Source organism: Euprymna scolopes, chromosome 21 (assembly GCF_053919585.1).
Source record: "Euprymna scolopes isolate OS-2025 chromosome 21, ASM5391958v1, whole genome shotgun sequence".
In the NCBI taxonomy this organism is placed as follows: Eukaryota; Metazoa; Mollusca; class Cephalopoda; order Sepiida; family Sepiolidae; genus Euprymna; species Euprymna scolopes.
The window spans coordinates 38,055,700-38,076,339 of NC_136502.1; the positions used below are offsets into that span (position 1 = coordinate 38,055,700).

The window sequence follows — 20,640 nt, forward strand, 5'->3', positions numbered from 1 at the left end:
TGGCATTTTCCTTCGCCATACTTGGAATAACGTCAATGGCCGTCTGTAATCTTTCGCAAGGCTCTGTTTATATTGGATTTAAATCTTCAATCTGGGATCGGTATGATTGATGTCAAAGACGACAATTATTGAAGACAGCATCACTATTCTATGGAACTCTCGAAGTAATGGAACAAATATAATGGTATTCTTAGAAAAAAAAATCTTCAAATATATGCTATTTTATTTATAGAAAAAAAAACGCTTTTGGTGTTTGTGAAGATTGGCGATATTTTAAACCAATACATTTCAGGTTAAAACATTATTACGTACTTACGTGTCATGTCGAAATTTATATGAATTTCGAAAAGTATGAAAAATGATCCCGTAGAAGATACGTTAGATATAGTTTAACAAAAAACATCCACAGTTATGTTCTGATTTTTTTTTGTTTTAAAATGGCGAACCCTCAATGTAAGTCAATTTAAGGGAGAGAAGTCATTTGTATTATTTGGATTCATTGAACCAGTTCTCATCTTGAGCGTCATTTTCACAACGTTTCGGTCAATGTAACCTCCGACCTTCTTCAGGTGTATCTTGTTGAACTCAGGAATGTTTCTGTCGAACTCTGGAATTTGGACCGAATTTCGAACGGAACCTTTTATTTACTTCACGAGAGTAGCACGCTCTTGTTCCGTCAGCCGCAAGGACCCGTGTCACAGTGGTTAGAGCTGAGACACTATAGACGACACAATCCCGGCACCCAAATATGCAGTGCTTGTGACCGGATGTTTCACACAGAAAGAAGACTATGCCAACACCGAAGGATAAAACACTGAGGCCCCGACTGGTCATCGTCAAGACTGACGGACTGCATGATGATGATGATATATATATATTTCCTTCAAGTATTGAATAAATAGTAGTGTTGACTAGACATTCAAGCCTTAGTTGTGCAAGTACCTCAAAACTATAATATGCTTTGGCCTTATATTTTATGTGGCGAAAATTTATCTGCTGCATTCCAGAAGGAACTCTGGCACAGGAATAAAGATTGAAGGTGGGTGTCCGTTTTGAATGCTTTTAATCTCCGTGATTATCATCAGGAAGTATTTCAACGTTATTTAGAATATTAAGAAGAAAGAAACAACTAAAGGAAGCAAATGAAGAAAGAAAAAAAAGAAAGAAAAAAAGATTAAGAAAAAAGAAAAATTACATTAACAACAAAGAAAAGGGGAAAAGAAGCAAAGGAACTAAGAGAAAAAAAAGATTGATTAAAAAATATAATAGAAAAAAGAAAGAAAAGAACCGAAAAAAAGAGAAGAAAAAAAAGAAATGTAATAAAGAGAAGAGAAAGGCCACTAAATAGTAAAAAAAAAAGAGATAAAAGGAAAGAAAAGAGTGAAAAGAGACTGAAAACTAGAAATAGAAAAAAAAGGTGAAAAAAAAAGAAAGCAAAGATAGAAAAAAAGTGACCAATGAAAAAGAAAAGGGAACTTTTTCTCTTTCCTTTTTCATTGGTCACATTTTTCGAAAGGAAGAGAAAAGAGAAAAAGTAGAAAAAGATCGATAGAAAGAGAAAAAGAAGAGAAAAGGAAGAGAAAAAGTAGACCCCCCCACACACACACACACATGCAAATAGATAAGAAAGAAAAAAGAAAGGAAAATAAGAGAAATAACAGAAGGGAAAGACTGATGAAAAGAAAAACGTAAAAGAAAGGAAAAAAAGAGAAAAAGAAAATAAAAAACAGAAAAAAGAAACAAAAGAAAAGGATATCAATAAAAGGAAAAAGAAAAGCAAAGAAAGTGAAAAAGAGAGAAAAAAAGAGACTGCAAAAAGAAGAAAAAGATAAGAAAGCAAACGCGAAAAAGATGAAACGTGAACTTACCTCCCCATCTTATGAGCGAGTGGACCAAATATATTTGTTCCTATTAAATAGGAAAAACTCGCGGGTAAGAAGGCCACACCTGAAATATCAACGATATAACAATTAGATTTTCCAGAAATTTCTTTCCATTTTTGAAAGGGGGGGGGGAATAAATGAATAAAACGAAAAGAAAACAATTTGAAATGTTTTTACTTTTCGACCACCAAATTATCTCTCTTGGTTTTCAACACTCTTCAGTAGAGTTTCAATTTTCGGAACACACATTTTAAAAATATGTTCATTCAACCTGCGAATTTCATGATTTAAAAGTTTCAGAAATATCTACCTTATCTACATAGCTTTATACACACACACACACACACACACACACACACACACATATATATATATAATTTCTATTTTTTTGTTTTACTGGTTTTCACCCCAAACAAGATACAGTGCAACTTGAACAGAGGGGCGGGGGTTACACTATATAGAAAATCAAATTCTGAAGCACAAAAGGTCGTTTGTTTTTATGGTACCACTCCCGTCTTCGTAGTTCTTCAACGTTTTTAGTGAAAAAGTAGAAGGCTTTACTTTTGGAACAACTCTCATAGTAGTAGTAGTGTCACAGGAAAAATAAGAACATTAGATAAGTGGAAAATGAGATTAGGATAAGCCGAGAATCGAACCTTGTAAGCAAGGTTCAGAATAGATTCAGAAATTGAAATGTTAGAATTTAGCGATTGTTTTGGAAATAGTTAGATATTGTTTGTATTGTAAAAAGAATTTAATTGTTCGTTCTTTTATGAAAACTGAATTAAAAATAGGTTAGTTGAGAATTCTTTGTTGTCAAAAGTGTGTTTGGAGAACGTTTGCTGAGCCACGTGAGTTGGTCACGTTTTAGAACCACACATCTGACGTCATAGCAAAAAGGGAATTCTCAATAATAGGAGCTATGATTAGCCGATTAGAAGAGTCGGCAGTTAAATCAGAACAGTTGAGTCTGCTAGTCAGAGAGAGAGAAAGAGAGAGAGAAAGAGAGAGAGAGAGAGAGAGAGAGAGAGAGAGAGAGAGAATTGGAGTCAGGGTCCGTTGGAAGCGAAGGAAAGAACATTAAACTATGTACATCCCGAATTTGAATTCCTGACGTCATCATTTCGACCGGTCAAATGAAATAAAGAACATCATCGATATTTGTAACTGTTTGTCTTCGCATCGTCATTCAACAATTGAAGGTAATGTGTTAATCATCTTAATAGGAACTTTGTATAACCCAAGTAACGTGTCCCCTCCTCCATCCTAAGTAATTATTCTCCCCCTCTGTGTAAAAGAACAGTATTACGCATTCATTCAATAATGAATTCACATCACACTCTCACTGTTATGTTTCCTTCAGTATTGTCATCCTCGTTATCGTGTTATGAGTCCCCCACCCCGCTAAACATGTCTCCACTATCGCACTATACAACAGTAGTAGTAATTTTGATTCTCCCATGTCCAACATGAGTAATATTTATAATCGATCGCTTTGATTATAATACATTCAATGTAGAGAATAAAAGTTATAGGTAATTCATAATGTTGTCTTCAACATATATTCATTCTTTTTTTATTACGAATAATGGCATAAGAAAAATAAAACTTATTTGTTTGCTATCGAAATGTAAACAGCTTTTAGGAATTTCTGAGTATTGAAGTTCAAACAACTCTGCTTAAGATTCACAGAGACCATGAGTTGGATCAAATACATTGAGGACATTGTAAAGGCTGCTGCAAAGTAAGTGGACTCTCTACCGTGCTAGAAAATTACTCACAACTGAGAGCATCCTGTAAAAAAGCCACCTTTTGCACATCTGGACTGGTGCATCTACCGCCAACCTCTCGCTCTTAGACAAGATCCAAAAAAGAGTCTCAAATCTAATAAGTCCTGCACTATCAGCCAAGCTCCAACCTCTATCCCATCGCTACAATGTTGCATTCTGTGTTTGTTTTACAAGCACTCCAATGGAATGTGCTTTGATGAACTCCTCGCATTTGTGCCCCTTTGGCATACATACTCCCGTCCAACTCGACAAGCAGCAACACCCTAACCCTCCACCATTGATTTTGGAATTCCCTCCCTGTTTCTTGCTTCCCTGACTATACTGACATGCCGAAGTTTAAATATAATGTAAACAGATATCTTGCTACTCAACTCCCCACAATTCCCTGTTAGACATGATCCGAAATAATAGCCCCATACATCCAAGCGGCAATACACGTTTTTCAAATCAAAAGGTGTAAAAAAAAAAATGACAATCTAGAAAATATTGACACACGTTTTCCCCATGGCGTTGTGATTATTAAAAAAAAAAAACATCAAACGTTCAGAGATAACCATCTGCTGAAAGGAAAGAATGTATGATTGTGGCAAGACTTTGAACTTTGCAATACTGACAAACGTTCAAGTCACATATAATTTGCCATCGCTTAAGTTCAGAGGATTGATGCCAAGGTTATCCAATTGATCTGATTCGGATAAAGAGAGATCATTTATATTCTTATCTTTATTACAAAACGATCTTTTTTGTAAGTTTTGAGTGGAAAGTGTAAGTATATCACATAGTCTTGCATATGATGCGTATAATAAGAGATGTATGCAAGATATGTATAGTAAGAGAGGTCTACAGGATGGATATAATTAGAAAGGTATGCAAAATATGTATAGCAAGAGTGGAATACAAGATGATTATGATAAGAGAAGTATGTAAGAGAGGTATTCAAGATAGATATACAGGGTGTCCCAATAAAATGTATGCACTCTTTAAATGAACATAACTTCAACATTTATTATAAACTAGCCCAGATGCCCGGTGTTGTCCGGGTGTTTGGAGGTGTGTTGAGCAAAAAAAAAAAAAAAAAAAGTGGTAGTAGGCAGGCAAACTCGAACCCGTACCGTGAAGGAAGAAAAGAACGGGGGAAAAAAACGTGACGCCTTTCCGGGTGCGTCCATCGTTAAACCGGAAGTGACGAATGTTTGAATTAAGGCTTGACAATCGAAAAGAGGCGATGACATTCGAAAATATCGGCGAAAAAAGCGACCCCTCCCTGTAGAATAGAAAAGTGCCCAGTTGAGGGTGAAGGAATTAATGTTTTTGGCCAACTTTTCGATATTTGTCGTCCGAAGGGTCCAGCTTCAAAATGATACCGATCTCATGAAAATTCGTTGCCTTTATCGAAAGTTTTAGGCAGGCATACAAACATACATACATTTAAACAGACAGATGAGATTTATATTATAGACTAGCAGGGGGGGGTACCCGGCGTTGCCTGGGCGTTTGTAGGCGTGTGTGTTTTTGGGTAAATGAAAACAAAAATCGTTGGTTGTTAAAAAAAAAAACGAAGCCTTGACGCGCAGTTAGAACATAATAAAGAGTGAAAAAAAAGTGCGACTTGGCAGGTGCCCGTTTTTGACGAGTTAATGACGTCAAGTTTGAGTGCGGGGAAGTGTTTTATTTACCGCGAGTCTGTTCGCTTCTTTTTTTTTTATACAAAAATTTATCTTTTGAAAGTCGAGCAAATTAAATAGACAGGCGACCCCGGTTGTTAACTCGTAGATATTATCATTTAGGAGCGATATAAAAAGTTTTAAGAAGTTGTGAGTCGACCGATCGGTTCTCGGAAAAAAAAGCCTTTCTTGGACATACACGAAAACGCGCGCGCGCACACACACACACACACACACACACACACACACACACACACACACACACACATTTCGTTTTTTATGCATGAATAATGGCTAAAACAAGACTAAACAAGAAAAAAATCATTCAAAATTGCTATTGGAAGGCTAAGAATATAAGTGAAGTGCAAAGACGTTTTAGATGCACCAACAAGACTCACAATTATTTGTTTGTGAGATAAGTTTGAGTAAGAAGAAACAGTTAAATGAACAGTTAAAAGAGCTCATATGAACAACTATGGAAGACACCGATCATCAACCAGTCTCACAAAAGCAAGAAGAGCCATTGAGAGTCTTCACCAATCCGTTAAAAATCTGTTCGGCAAGCAGTTCGCAAGACAGGAGTTCCAAAATTTTGGATTCAATCAGTGAGTGTTGTTAGCTGTGTATGGACAACAATGGCCACCAAATTGAACACTTTCGATAATTGACTCGTTTTTATATTTGTTCACTGTATTTTGAGGCATAAGACTTTTCTTTATTATAATAAATGTTGATTTTTTGATTATTTAAAGAGTGTATACATTTTATTGGGGCACCCTCTAAAGAAAGAGAGGTATCCAAGATAGGCATAATTACAGAGGTATATTAACATATATAGAATCTCCCGATAGATTTATTTATGGCATATCAACCATCTAATACTGAATAAAGTTGTACAATAGCATTCTATAGGTATTTGGATTATTTATATTACAAGAATGCACTGCCATCAGAATGCATTACTTTTAGTGGAAAAATTCAAAAAGGATCCCATCATTATTCAAGAACAGAAAAACGGAATATCCTCAGGAAGCGCCTCATCGGTGACTCTATTCTCAGAATAACCTGATCTTAGAAAATCTTACTCTTGTATAGAGAGTGAAACTGTTTGCTACTTTCTGTAGGACAATAAGTTTTTAAGAGAGGCGTTTTGTTCGGAATAAATATAATAATTTTAAACGGGGATTAAATGTGTGCATGGTTTTGTGAAACACGATGTAAAAATTGATCGTGAAAAATTTGTGTTGAATGTGTTCGGTTAGTTTCCTATTGAAACTGTAGAGGCAGGTGAGGAATCGATATCATTTTATTAAAAATCTATACTCCTATAATTTTTTTTTTATTGTGTATTGATACTAAAAATCTTTTTTTTTTATTTATTTAGAAAGAAAATACAATTTTGTTATATATGGGACGTAGAATTGCATTCATCTGAAAAAGATCTAGCTAATTTGCATATTCTTTTAAGCATTCATTTCAATTATTTACCTACTAGTTTTCTGTTTAGGTTTTCTTATAGGATGATCATATTTTGGTAACTATTACGTGTAATTATATTCATGCAGATATTCTACATGATTGTGAAAATTTAAAATACTGAATTTTCCAGGTGAGGTCGAACTACGGCATTACGAATACGCATGCGTAATGTTATAGGTATTGGTTCATGTTTTAATTTTTAGCCTTGCAGCAAACATGTCTTCATAGCTCAGGCATTAATGTCAACGGAAAAAGTAAATCGTAAGCTAAACGTTTTGGTTTCGATTCTCGGTTGTAGCGCACGAGTTATTAAAAAAAAACTTTTTAAATCATTACTATGTATTGGATCCAATATGATATAATAATAAATACGAAATCTGCATTAATCGAAATATCATATTTAAGCATATTTTACGACCGGGCAATTCCGGCCAGCCTGCTAGTATATATATATGTATATAAAGCGAAAATTTAGAATTAAATTAAGCAATTTTTTTTAAAACTGCGACAAATTTATTATTTGACAAGGAATAAAATTATTTTAAGTTATTTCTTTAATCCATAGATTGCTTTATAAATATTATATTAATATTTATATGGACTTTAATTTTACAGTAATAGCTGTAATCTGAAAGTATTTCAATTTTACAGTTCATTTATATATATATATATATATATATATATATATATATATATATATATATATATATATAACTTTCCGGTGGGAAGATATCAAAAAATCGAAAATAATTGAATTTCAACAAGGGTCGTTGATAGTGCTCAATCATAAGAGAGCAATTTATATATATATATATATATATATATATATATATATATATATATATATATATATATATATATATATATATATATATATTATTTTTATGTAAATAAAGTCATATCTTGCTACGATGTGCAGACCGTTTCAATTATATTAGATATGATCAGGCAAGAAAAATTAAGGTACAAAAACTAAAAAGGTTCCAGACCTTTTCAAATTTTGAGGAGAAAAAATTGGCCATGAGTGACGATGGGCAAAAATTAAAGTTCTTATAGGTTTAAGTTGATTCCGAAGATCTGGTTTCTGTTAAGAGAAGGAGGAGGGGTTTTAAAGGGAGCGTTGAAAGGGTAGTTTAAGGTTGCGGGAAGTAGTAAGGAGGGGGGTAATATAATAATATAGAGGGGGTGTGAAGACAGTAGGGGAGAGAGAAATGGAAGCTGAGGGAACACGGTTGTCATGGTTACCGACGGGGCGATAGTGAAGATCCAATTTCAGGTCATTGCCTGGTGATATCTAATATGATTGAAACGGTCCGCACATTGTAGGAAGATATGACTGTATTTACATATAACTAATATGATGTTATGAACCAGGTGTTGCAGGACATTCGGTTTCTAATTCAATCCCGGAAAGTGACAGGTTTTCTTGCTAGTTAATAAAGAATCACAACTGAATTAAATAAATAAATAAATGTTAATAAAAAAAAAAATTAAGCGAATTTCACAAAAATATGTTTTTGGCAAATTAATTAAAAAAAATTTTTTTAAACAAATTTGTGGATGAGCAACACGTGGGCAGCTGTGAAAAGAGAGCGCCAATGTCAATGTTCAAATATTTTATTTTTAATTAATTTTTAATGTTCATTGAAAATATCAAGTGATTTCTGAGCAGATGGACAGGACATTGGGTAACCATGACAACAGTGAAGCCATTATCGATTTTCTGGAGTTAATTTTAAAGTAAATAAACTAACTTGTCCATGTATCTAAACACACACACACACACACACACACACACACACACACACACACACACACACACAGGCTGAAAAGAATTCGATTTTTTTTTCGACCATAAATTGGTCCACATATACCAGATTAGGAATGTACAAATGTTTTTCTGACCTGCTATAAGATTTTAAAATAAATATTCTTATATACTAAATTTTTTTTTATAGCTGAGCACTTTGCTGGTGTTCTTAGCCACAGATACTACACAGTATATACACAGAACTCCGGGATACGGTATTAAAAATTAGTAACCAAATACGGTACAGTATATAATATACATGTATATAATCAAATAACATTATAAATAACACCGTAAGGCGGGGCAAATACCGTAACCAGAGTCCGGAAAAATATCGTATTTCACATCGTAATATGAAAAAGACCGTATCCTATGTGTGTGTGTGTGTGTGTGTGTGTGTATATATATATATATATATATATATATATATATATATATATATATATATATATATATATATATAAGTTGAGTTTTTTTCTCGCTATGACATTGATACCTTTTTAACACAGCCTAATATCACATGTGCATGTGATAATTTTTTTTATTACCACACAAGCCGAAAGGGACAATATATAAAATTAAAGGGACAATATATAAAATTAAAGGGACAATATATAAAATTAAAGGGACAATATATAAAATTAAAAGTAGGTTCTTTGATATGACAGGGGCACGTTCGCAATAAATGTTTCTGTTTAAAGCACAATTTTGACCCTGGATCTGACCTTAAACTATATCCGATGGTGAGGCCCCAGCTTGTGGGCTTTGGGGAGTGTGGAGCCACCCCTGAATTGCCATTGCTCACAGGTCCATTCTGACATAGAGTGGTAGTACCTGTTAGGGTCCAAACTATGGGTTAAATAGAAACCGACTCGAAAAAAATATATACTCTATTAAAAACTTTTTCCTCAAAATCACTGGATTTGACATTAAATAGCCTGAAAAGGGTTGATATGCCGTAAAACAAAAACGACCAACCTTAAAGCACAATTTTATAATGATACATGTTTTCATTTTAAACTTAATTTCAAACTACTATCAACGCACAACCAGTAATGTTAGGCATATAAAATTATCAATAGGTTCTTTGATATAACAAAGGCGCATTCAAAATGAATGTTTCTGTTCTGAGCCCAGTTGAAACATGAAACTTAACTTTTGCATTTTAAACTTTAATTCAAGTCATTATATAAAAATAATTTTATAAAATCAACAGTAGATTCTCTACAGTGCAATGTAGACTACAATATAATAACTTAGTCACTGTGAGAGGCACTGGAGCTGGAGCTTCTATGACAATACAAATATAGAAGTATGAAACACTCGTTGATCATCATTCAATCCGAGGCAACTTCGGGTCAACTTGCTAGTATAAAGCACGACAAAGTAAGTTGCAAAAATTAAGTTTAAATTGCAAAATGATGAGGATAATTGCGACCCTTTTACTTTCTCAACTTTGTTGAAATTTGAATTTTTCCCCAGTTTATAAAGTAAGTTTCATATGAATGTGTGAACCAATGAAAATCGTTTCAAACTCCCAAAAGTAACACCTATATGTGAAAATAGTAAGCCAGTGCGACCTTAAAAATTCTTAAAAGATCTGATCAACAAAGTCAGTGTTTCTCCGACCTTCACAAGCCGCACCTTCAACAGGACTCCAGAACGTCTGCTCACCCCTCCCCCTCCGTGTCTGGCACAAGGAGATGGAAAGTACACGATGACACGCAAAAACTTTCTCCCATGATGCACTAAAACGAACAAAGTAAACTAATGCACACGCATACATAATGCCACGTTGACAAAAGACTTACGTACGCATAGTCACACTATAACATTTTGACATTTACATTTCTAAGCTTTGTGACTATTTGCTGAACTTTTCTTGTACTATAAACATTTTTTATCTCTTGTATGAAAATGTTTTGTTATAAAATGACATTTTTTCGCATTATTGGAATTTATAAACTATTTATATTTTAGGTAGCACTTACTACCTGGTGACCCTTCTATTCTCTTCATATATCATCATATTCCCATTTTTATATGCATGCATGTTCTCTCTCTCCCTTTCTCTTTAGAAACTCGTTTCTTATCGTTGAGCACTTTGCAGTTGAAATAAAGTCGGCCACTTTAGTTCTTATGCATAGATCATCATATACTGATTAGATCACTTTGACAGACGTTAAAAACATTTTAAAATAAATGTTTAAATTTCAACGATATTCCTCGCAGTTGACATTTGGTCCTTGCTGATGGAGTCAGAGATGGCTTCATTGTCGGGTTCGAATCTCTCGACCGGCATTAATTGTGACACCCTTCACTGATGATTCCCGAAAGGGTGAAACACTCTTGTCTGTAGATATTTAATAATTATTGTAGTAAATAATATATATACTCGAACAAAAAGATGAGTTAAATCACAGATAAATTAATCTTCTGGTTTACAATCTTACAAAATATTGTTGGGAAGAAATATTTTTTATATAAGACAATCCCAGCACAATAAAGTAGCTCAATATACAAGACAGAACAAAGTAAGAATTGTATGATTTATAATTTTTTTTTTTTGCAGTAAAAATATAGAATTTCTTCAGTTCTATCTTTCTTTAATGTTTGTTTTGCATATGTATAAAAATAAATTTCACTTTACTTTAGCTGATGTCGTAACAAGCAAACAAAAAAGAGCGTTTTAGTAAAGTTTTTAACTTTGACTCTTGGAAAAATGATACTTTTCATCTGGTTAACGTCCAATTACCTTAAATTTAAATCTATATATAAATTTATAGATGTATGATGACTGGTTTTGCTAATTGGCAAATTCACATGTCCTGGTAAAATTTTTGTTTCTACAGACTGTCTAATACCAAAACAAATAGGATTTAATATCTCCTTGCTTTTACTGTTGCCAAAGATCTCTGCCATTTCTTCTAGATGATGGGGTCGACAATTTTGGACTTTACCTTCAACATTGGAATCATTAACCAATATGGAATATGAAAATAACATTCATCTTTATTCCGGAGCACCACTCAAATCGTGTACCTGAAATGCACATCCCGATGTCCTTTTATATGTTCCATTAAAAATATTTAAAAATTAATTTTCAATATATGTGCTAAAAAGCAAAATTATGTTTATCCATAATGATTATTTTGCTGAAGATATTTCCTCTTAAGAGATCAGCCATGCATTGAAAATCCATGGGTTAAGGAAATTTTTAAATTCGCGTATTCCTTGCTTCAAATAATACATTTTTGTTTAAACATTCTATATTTTTACTGCAAAATATTTAATTATGAATCATACAATTCTTTTATATATATTTAATAACTTAATAATTATTATAATACATAATTATACACACACACACACATATATATATATATATATATATATATATATATATATATATATTTGTTGTGTCGTGGAACAACAGTGAAAATAAAAACAATCCAGATTCGGTTAAGGAACACGTGTATTAACAATAATGTACAAAGATAGGAAAGTGTGTATATCTGCTAGGCACTCGGCTAGCAGTTGAAGTGCAGTCGCATCTCTCTCACTGGTGTTGGAATTACTAGCGCTATTTATAGTGCTAATCGGTGTAAATTCCTCTTTTCAAGGAAGGCCGGTATAACACCCCCCCCCCTCCGAAAATATCCCGTCTGGGATTAATAACGTTTCTGTTTTGGGTTCACCCTAACCAATTCTGTTGATTTCCGTTTTCTGTTTGATCTTCTGTTCTCCGGAGCTGTCTCTGGTATGGGCGCCTGAAAAGTATCAAACACTTGGTGAATTATGTCCTCTTCGGGAGATCTGGTCACCTCACTGTTCGAGTATATTTTCCGAATTTGGTTAGTGTGACGTTTGTGCACAAAGTCTGGTCTCTTAATCATGTAAACCATGTTGCCTATTTGTTTCTCAACAATGCCGGACTCCCAGAAAGTATTATTATTTTTGTGAATCTTGTAGAAGACTCTTTCGCCAACTTTATACCGTATTTTTTTTAGGTTTGGCCTATCCTGGTTTGGTAACAACTAAAAAATCGATCTAACCTTGCGTCCGAACATAACCTCAGCAGGTGTCTTCAACATTTCGATGTTTGCATTCGAAGTAACTCTGTAGACTTGCAAAAATTGTTGGATTGACTTATCCGTCGGCCACCCACTAGCTTTTTTCAGAGCTCTCTTAAATGTGTCAACGAATTTCTCTGCCTGTCCATTACTTCTTGGGTGGTATGGTGGAATGGTTATATGCTCGATTAGATGATCCTCGCAAAAATGTTTAAATTTGGTAGACGTAAATTGTGTTCCATGGTCTGTAACAATGCAGTTTACTACTCCAAACCTAGTGAATAGTTCATACAGGAAGTTGATAGTTACCTCGGATGTGGGATTCTTACATTTTAATACTTCCGGCCATTTAGATAGGCTGTCTACAGCAATGAAATAGTAGAATCCATCTAGTGGTCCTGCAAAATCTAAATGAATCCTAGACCAAGGTCGGTCCGGTTTTGCCCACGATCCAAATTGAGTCGAAGGAGCTTTCATAGCTAATGTGCATCCTCTACACTCCCTGATTTTTCCTTCTATATCCTTATCCATGTTTGGCCAATAAACGAAAAAGCGCATAAGGATTTTCATTCTTGATATACCTGGATGTCCTACATGGAATTCCTTGAGCGTTATTTTCTGTAATGTCGCAGGAATTACGACCCTGTCACTATATAACAGGACGTTAATTGAATAAATTTCTTCATCCAGTTCGTTATTGTTGACCCTTTCTTTCGTGCGTATAATAAATTCGTCCACCTCTACCTTACTCTTTATCTCATCAAGCGTTGCTGAAAGTTCTCTTATTGTGTCACATAACGTATTTTTTACTTCAACTTCCGCTTGAATGGCTGCTATTACCATATCCTCCAATGGTTCTGTCTGCTTATGTATTAACTTCGATAACCCGTCTGCATGACAAAATTTTTTAGATGGTATATACTTCATTTGAAAATTGTAATTCAGAAGTCTATTCGCCGTATGTTGTGGTAGTCCCTTTTTCGATCCGAAAATCGTTAATAATGGTTTGTGGTCTGTTTGTAACAGAAATTGCCTACCGTGCGAATATAATGCTTAGCGCCTCTTTTTCAATTTGTGAGTAGTTCTTTTCGGTTGGCAAAAGTGATCGGGATGAATGTGCTATGGGTTTCACTTTTCCATCATCCATTTTTGTGTAAAATGCATGCTCCTATGCCATAGGAGCTGGCATCGCTTGCAACTATAATTTCATGCTTGGGATTATAATGTGCCAGAAACAAGTCATACGTTAAAGTCTCTTTAATTTCCCGATATGCTTCTTCGCACTTTTGCATCCAGACCCATTTTTTTTTGGTTTCTCCTTAACAGTTTATTTAAAGGCGACCTTAGTTTATGCATATTTGGCACAAATACATTGTAGTAATTTGTCAAACCTAAGAAACTTTGTAAAGAAGCAATATTTTCTGGAGCAACATATTCTTTATTGCACTCCGGCCTTCTTCCATGTTTATCGATGATTTGCCCCAAATATTTTATTTTCTCCATGAAAAATGTACATTTTTTCCTGCTTTACTTTAAATCCTGGATCCTTTTGAATACTTGGTTTACATAGGCTTTGTGTTGTTCTTTGCTAGCGCTTTTCATTAACACATCGTCCAGGTACTCTACTGCGAAACCCAACTCATTTAACATAATGTCCATAATTTGCTGAAAAATCACAGGGCCGACTTTGACCCCAAAAGGAAGTCTGTTAAACTTGTACAATCCTTTATGGGTATTAATACATCGCAGCTTTGAACACTCCTCATCGACTGGAACTTGTAAGTATGCGTCACTGAGGTCAATTTTAGAAAAATATTTCCCTGCAGTCAGTTTCGCAAATATCTCTTCAGGGCTCGGAAAAGAATAATGGTGACCTTGTAATGTCCTGTTTAAGCCTGTCGCGAAGTCGGCGCAAACCCGAATCTCCTTACTCTTCTTTTTTTATGTAAACCATTGGTGCAGCCCACTCACTATGATCAATTTTTCCGATAACACCCATGTTTTCGAGTCTTTCTAAGTCACCATCTATCTGTTCAATAGCGGCGTATGGGACATTTCTGTTCTTTCTGAACACTGGCTGTTCATTTACTTTTACTTCAAATTTTGATACCGCTTTTGTACACCTTCCCAAACCGCCTGAGAATACGTCTGGGAAATTCACTTTTAACTCCCTCTTAAGTTTTTCTGCCTCCATTTCTGTTCACAGTCTTCCGCTAAGTTTTGTAGTTTTAAATTCGGTTTGTTTTCAAGTTTATTTAAAACACGACGTCTGATTTTAGCGTCTTTATATATTCAACATTTATATTAAACATTTAAAATTATCTGATGATAATTCCTCCAGTTTAAAATCGTCGCAATGTTTGTTCACTATACTTACATAAGTAGTGTAGTCGTCTTCATCTCTTCTAGTAACATTCATACATTTATATCGCCTATGGAAAAGAGACGTTTTTGCAGAAAACAGTTCTGTAAGTAGCGTAACTGTTTCTTGGAAGTTCAACTCAGTGGTCTTTTTTGGAAGAATAAAATTCACGAACTTTGTATGCTCGGCTATTTCCAATTTCCTTAGCAAAAGCTTAACCTTTTTCGAGTCTGACCAGGTGCCACAATCCGATATAAAAATATCCTCATATCGTCTATAGTACTGAATGAAAGTGACATCGTCTTCTTGATTATAATTGACATTTTCAATAGCTACCCACACAGCTGTTTGAGAAAATGCATTATGATTATCGTCCGCTTTAGTTAACTGTGTCGCCCCCAGAATTTTTCTTTGTTCCTTCTGTGTTTTCATCAATATTTCCTGGAGGCGTTTCTGTTGTTGAAGCATTTTTCTTGAAATGCTTGTTTAAATCTCTCTTCTCTTTCTACTTGTTGAATTTTCTGCTTTTGCAATGCGAGATTTTGCTCTGCCTGGAATTGGAAGAATTCCAACAGTGAATCTTTGAATTTCACATCCATCATACGAATTCAGTTTACAATTTACGTTTGTATTAAATAAATATTCTTTAGTAAAAAAAAAAAAATCAACTGAATTTTCTTTCCCAATTCTTTTGCTTGAAGAACAATAGTTTAGCAGTCCTTTTGTAACTTAATTTTTTAAACGCTATATTTCTAGTCTTACTAGAAACAATCCAGCGAAATAACATTCGTTTAACATTTTTTTTATTTGCACGCGTTTTTACGGAGCAAAAATGAAATCCGTCGGGACGAATTCATATGGGAAACTTTTAGGTTTTTTTTTTATCCTCTTTGCCTTTTGCAAAAAAAATGACTGGATTCTTTACATGTTTGCTAAGCACAAATGACGTACACAAATAATTATTTTTCACGTTCTGTCTTTTTCTCTTGACAAAGTCAAGCGTGTTTTTTTTTTCAAATCCCAGATGTTATCAAAATAATGATAAGCTTACACGGTATTTGCTAGTTGGTTTTGGACATTTAACTTTGCAGAAGAAAATTCTTACCGTAGGAAAAATGGCTTCTGGTGAAGAAAAAAATGAACGTCTTTTCCCCTTCTAAAACACTTGTGTTCAATTATTCAATAATTGACAACATTAGCATTTTTTGCTGTAGATTGTGGTAGCAAGTTTTTTCCCATCGCCAAATTACTATTGTAGTAATTAATTCGCTGTTAATCCTTGTGTATCCAAATATCTGTTGAAATAAGGAAGGTGTTTTGCCGTAAAGATTTTACGAATCTTTATTTCAATCACTTTTGGTGATTCTCTGCAGTGATGGTCGTTTCGATTCCTTGTCGCCAATCTGTTGTGTCGTGGAACAACAGTGAAAATTAGAGCAATCAAGTAAAGGTTCGGTTAAGGGACAAGTGTATTAACAATAATGTACAAAGATAGGAAAGCGTGTAGACACTTGGCTAGCAGTTGAAGTGCAGTCGCATCTCTCTCACTGGTGTTGGAATTACTAGCGCTATTCATAGTGCTAATCGGTGTAAATTCCTCTGTTCAAGGAAGGCCGGTATAACACACACACACACACACACACACACACACACACATATATATATATATATATATATATATATATATATAAAATGATGATTGCTACTTTTTGACAGAAGCTTGCCATCTATTCAGATTGATGCAAAGTGTCCATGTGCACGTAGATGGCTCTTCAAACCAGCTACACTCTTGCAAAATCGTTCGCAAAAATGATAGGGGAACTTGCTAGTATTTGGTGTTGTTTGTAGTGGGACTTCATTATGCACCTTTGAAAGTCTTGTCAAAACACTTGCTGAATCAAAGATATTACAGCAATACTTATGTGGTCTGGGAAGCAGCACAACCTCATACAATTGTTGGTCATGGTCTGACATTGTGTGACTTCACATGGTCTACCAAACCGACTTTAGATGGAAGAAATCTGCCACAGGAATTGCAGATTCATCCTGCTATCCAACGGCATGCTTTAATACTGCATGCTTAAAACGCTTTTCCTGAAATTTCCTGCATCCTGCTGTGCGGATCGAAATAAATGGAGAAAAATAATAACAGAAAGATTTATTATTATTTTTTTTATTTCCATTTTTACATACACACATGTTCCTATTTACAACGTCTCCTCACAGGACAGAGTTAGACACCAGGGTCGTTTTTTTAAGGTGGAGAAAAGGAACAAAAATAAAAATTGCCTCAGTCGTGAAGGATTTCTCCTCCACTGACAGAGAAAAAGAAATTGAAGTGCAGCATCTGAAGAACAGATACTACACTTTGGTCTTGACCCGAAGGCCTATATATATATATATATATATATATATATATATATATATATATATATATATATATATATATATTCTACCATTTTTCTTCCTTCTATAAAACAATAACATCTATATCCAATTCATATTAATTAACAAGTGTGGTTCTTGGTTAAACACTAAGACGCTATCGTCTTTCCAAAATGGCACCACGCCACAAGTGCACCGTACTGATGAAAATTCCTCTCTTGAATTTGCTAGATCCACAGTATGTAATGCCACGACACACGCATACAAACACACACACACACACACACACACACACACACACACACACACACACACACACACAAAACAATGAAGTATGTAAATATCTCCACTGAACAATCTGCAGAAAGTTGAATATCGAAGTCCTAGGAACATGTTTACCAGAAAAAAACAGTTGGAAATAAGTCCTACACCATCCACTACGACTATGCAATTCCTACAGCTAATTACCTATAAAACAGAACTATAATACCTAAAATAGTGATATGGGACAAGAAGGAAAAAGAGCAGCGTTAGTAGATGTTAGTATCCCTAACGATGCTAGGTTAAAGAGAGCTGAGAGGAAAAAGATAATGAAATACCAACGACTTATGTATGACATGAAAAGAAACTGGAATCTTAGGAAGATCTCCATCATTCCAGTAATTATAAGAGCAACCGGGCTCATGAAAAATAAGTTCAAAAACTACTTTTAAAATATACCCAGTGAACCAAGTGCAAGAGAAATTTGAATAATTGCACTTAAAGGGACGGTTAGAATCTTAGGACGATTTCTCGGTTGGAATGTACGAAATAGTGGGTTAATGTCTGGCGTTTGGTATAATGCCCCCATTCCAAGCAAAAAAATAACATAAGAAAATTGTAAAGAAAAACAAACAAAACAATAAAAACAAACAAACAAACAACAAACACCAGAACTTTGCTTCATGTCTGCTAAGAATATTTTTTTTGAATAGTAATGAATTCCTACTGAATAAATCGAAGTCGTAATTACAATGATATCCAAACGATTTGATCCGTAACGTTTATATTAAAAGAAGAATGCGTAAGGAAAAGAATAATCGTCTTTTATTTATTTACAACCAAATCAGAGAATGATTTTTATTTTGATTCCTGAAAGTCTTGTGTTTATTTTTTCTAATGATCTTTCACTAAAAGCAAAAGGTTGTCAGTTTGTGCACGACAAAAGTGTAGCCATAACCATTCGCCATATCAAACAAAAAAAAAATCTTGCTTATAGAAAAAGTCACCGTCAGTCGTAGACACGGACATCATCATCGATCCTTAGCCTATGCTTAGATTTGTTCCTTCTGCTAGATGTTTAAGGAGTGATCCTCCCAAGTATTACCCCCAACTCATTTTGAGGGTGGCAAAGAGTTTATCTTCTCTCATCTCGCTCATTAGGAAGTAAGGGTTGCCTGCAGTGCCCTCTACTGGGAGAACGTTGACGGATTTGATTCAGGCAGTTTTATACCATGCCCATAATTGGCCTTGTGATATTCATGGCTTATCCTCCATTAAACTCGACCTTGTTTCATATGCGGCCTTCGTGGGGAGGTTGGTAAATAAGGAGAACAGACTTCTGCTTCTTAGTATCCGTTCTCTTTGTTTCAGTCTAGACTGTTCATTTTTTGGGGCAGGTAGATTTACGCGCATAAAAAAAGCGACATTTTTTTTTCTAATGTGAAGATGGACCTACACCTCCGACTCGCACATTAAAGTTTAACGATTAAAATAACCTTGTGTCACATCTAACCTTCGTGGAGAGGCGGTAAATAGACACAACACATTTAAGTCCGGTCATTCAGATAATGGTCAAAATGTAGTTCTATCTTCTATGTAAGCATTTATAAACGATTAGATGACTCGTGACCTGAGGGGGGAGTCAATGATAGTATATTGTACCTTAGTGGACACATGTAATGCTGCTATTCTCCTACTTTAGCTTTCTTCTTCATTTATGTCATTTATTTATTTACATCATTTCTTTATCTTTCTTCTCTTATACTGTTGCTGTTACTTATACGCTCGTCTTCATCTTTATCTAGGTCATATATTCATGTCTTCCTCTTATGCTCATTCTTCCACGCCACTGCTGCTACTACTACTACTACTACTATTACTACTACTACTACAACAACTTTATTCTCCTCTTTTCATCACTTCTTGCCCTATTAGTTCTTCCTTGCACTAATTAAAGTATTCAATGTGCAAACAAGCAAGATTTATAGAGTTTCATCCAAATAAATGTTGTTCCTATTTATCCTAGTTATATTAACATCAAACCAGTTTATGTTTTTTTTCTGTCATACAACATAAAATTTTGAAATGATATATATTATTTTAAAAATATAATTATCGCCTGACACGTGTTTCGTCGTCTACGACTCATCAGAGTGGCTGAATCTAGCGAGATTCTAAATCGAGAGTACATGGTAACAAAGGATTCCTCTCTAGGGCAATTGCTCTTGACATATCAAGTCTTCAATAAGGTATGGCATAAGGGCCTACTTCAGAAGATTTCCAGCTACGGTATAACTGGAAATGTTTTCTCAATCATTAAATCATTTCTTTCTGATAGGCTCATAAGAGTAGTGGTTGATGGGCAGAAATCAGAGGCCTGCAGTATTAATGCTGGAATCCCTCAGGGGTCTATCCTGAGCCAAACTCTCTTCCTGATCTACATCAGTGATCTCCCAAAACACATATTTAAATCATTCGTTGACATCTATGCTGATGAAACGACCATCTATGGCAACACATCAAAGGCCGTAAATGACAAAGTTCTCTCTGATTCTCTCTCCTCTGATCTCGAGCGTGTGGTACAGTGGGAGGAGAGGTGGCTGGTTAGTTTTAATGCATCTAAAACCAAGCTCCTATCTTTACATCATCAACGCTCTGATCCCCATCTGGCATCAATTGAAATGGGTGGCTCTCGTCTATGGGAAGTCGCATGTTTTGATAAGCTTCTGGGCTTGAACTTTACTCCTGACCTGAAATGGAACACGTACATCAGGTCTGTTGCCAAGGTCGCTGGAAAAATCGTAGGATCCTTCTACCGCTCCAGAAGATATCTCACTACTGATGCAATTCTCTATCTATATAAAAGCCAAGTACATCCAAGGATTGAGTACTGTTGCCACATCTGGGTAGGAGCTGCTAAAAATAGCCTATCC

The 20,640-nt window shown here is 34.8% G+C and overlaps 1 protein-coding gene across 3 annotated transcripts in view; it reads right to left on the bottom strand.

Annotated features, from left to right (window-relative positions):
- The window catches only part of LOC145242127 (synaptic vesicular amine transporter-like), an 802,797-nt gene that overhangs the window by 123,865 nt on the left and 658,292 nt on the right, over positions 1-20,640 (bottom strand). For all 3 annotated transcript variants that reach the window (XM_080105051.1, XM_080105049.1, XM_080105050.1), the window contains exon 12: positions 1,869-1,947. In XM_080105051.1, the coding sequence (XP_079961177.1) occupies positions 1,869-1,947 (79 nt within the window). The remainder of the gene's footprint in view (positions 1-1,868; positions 1,948-20,640) is intronic.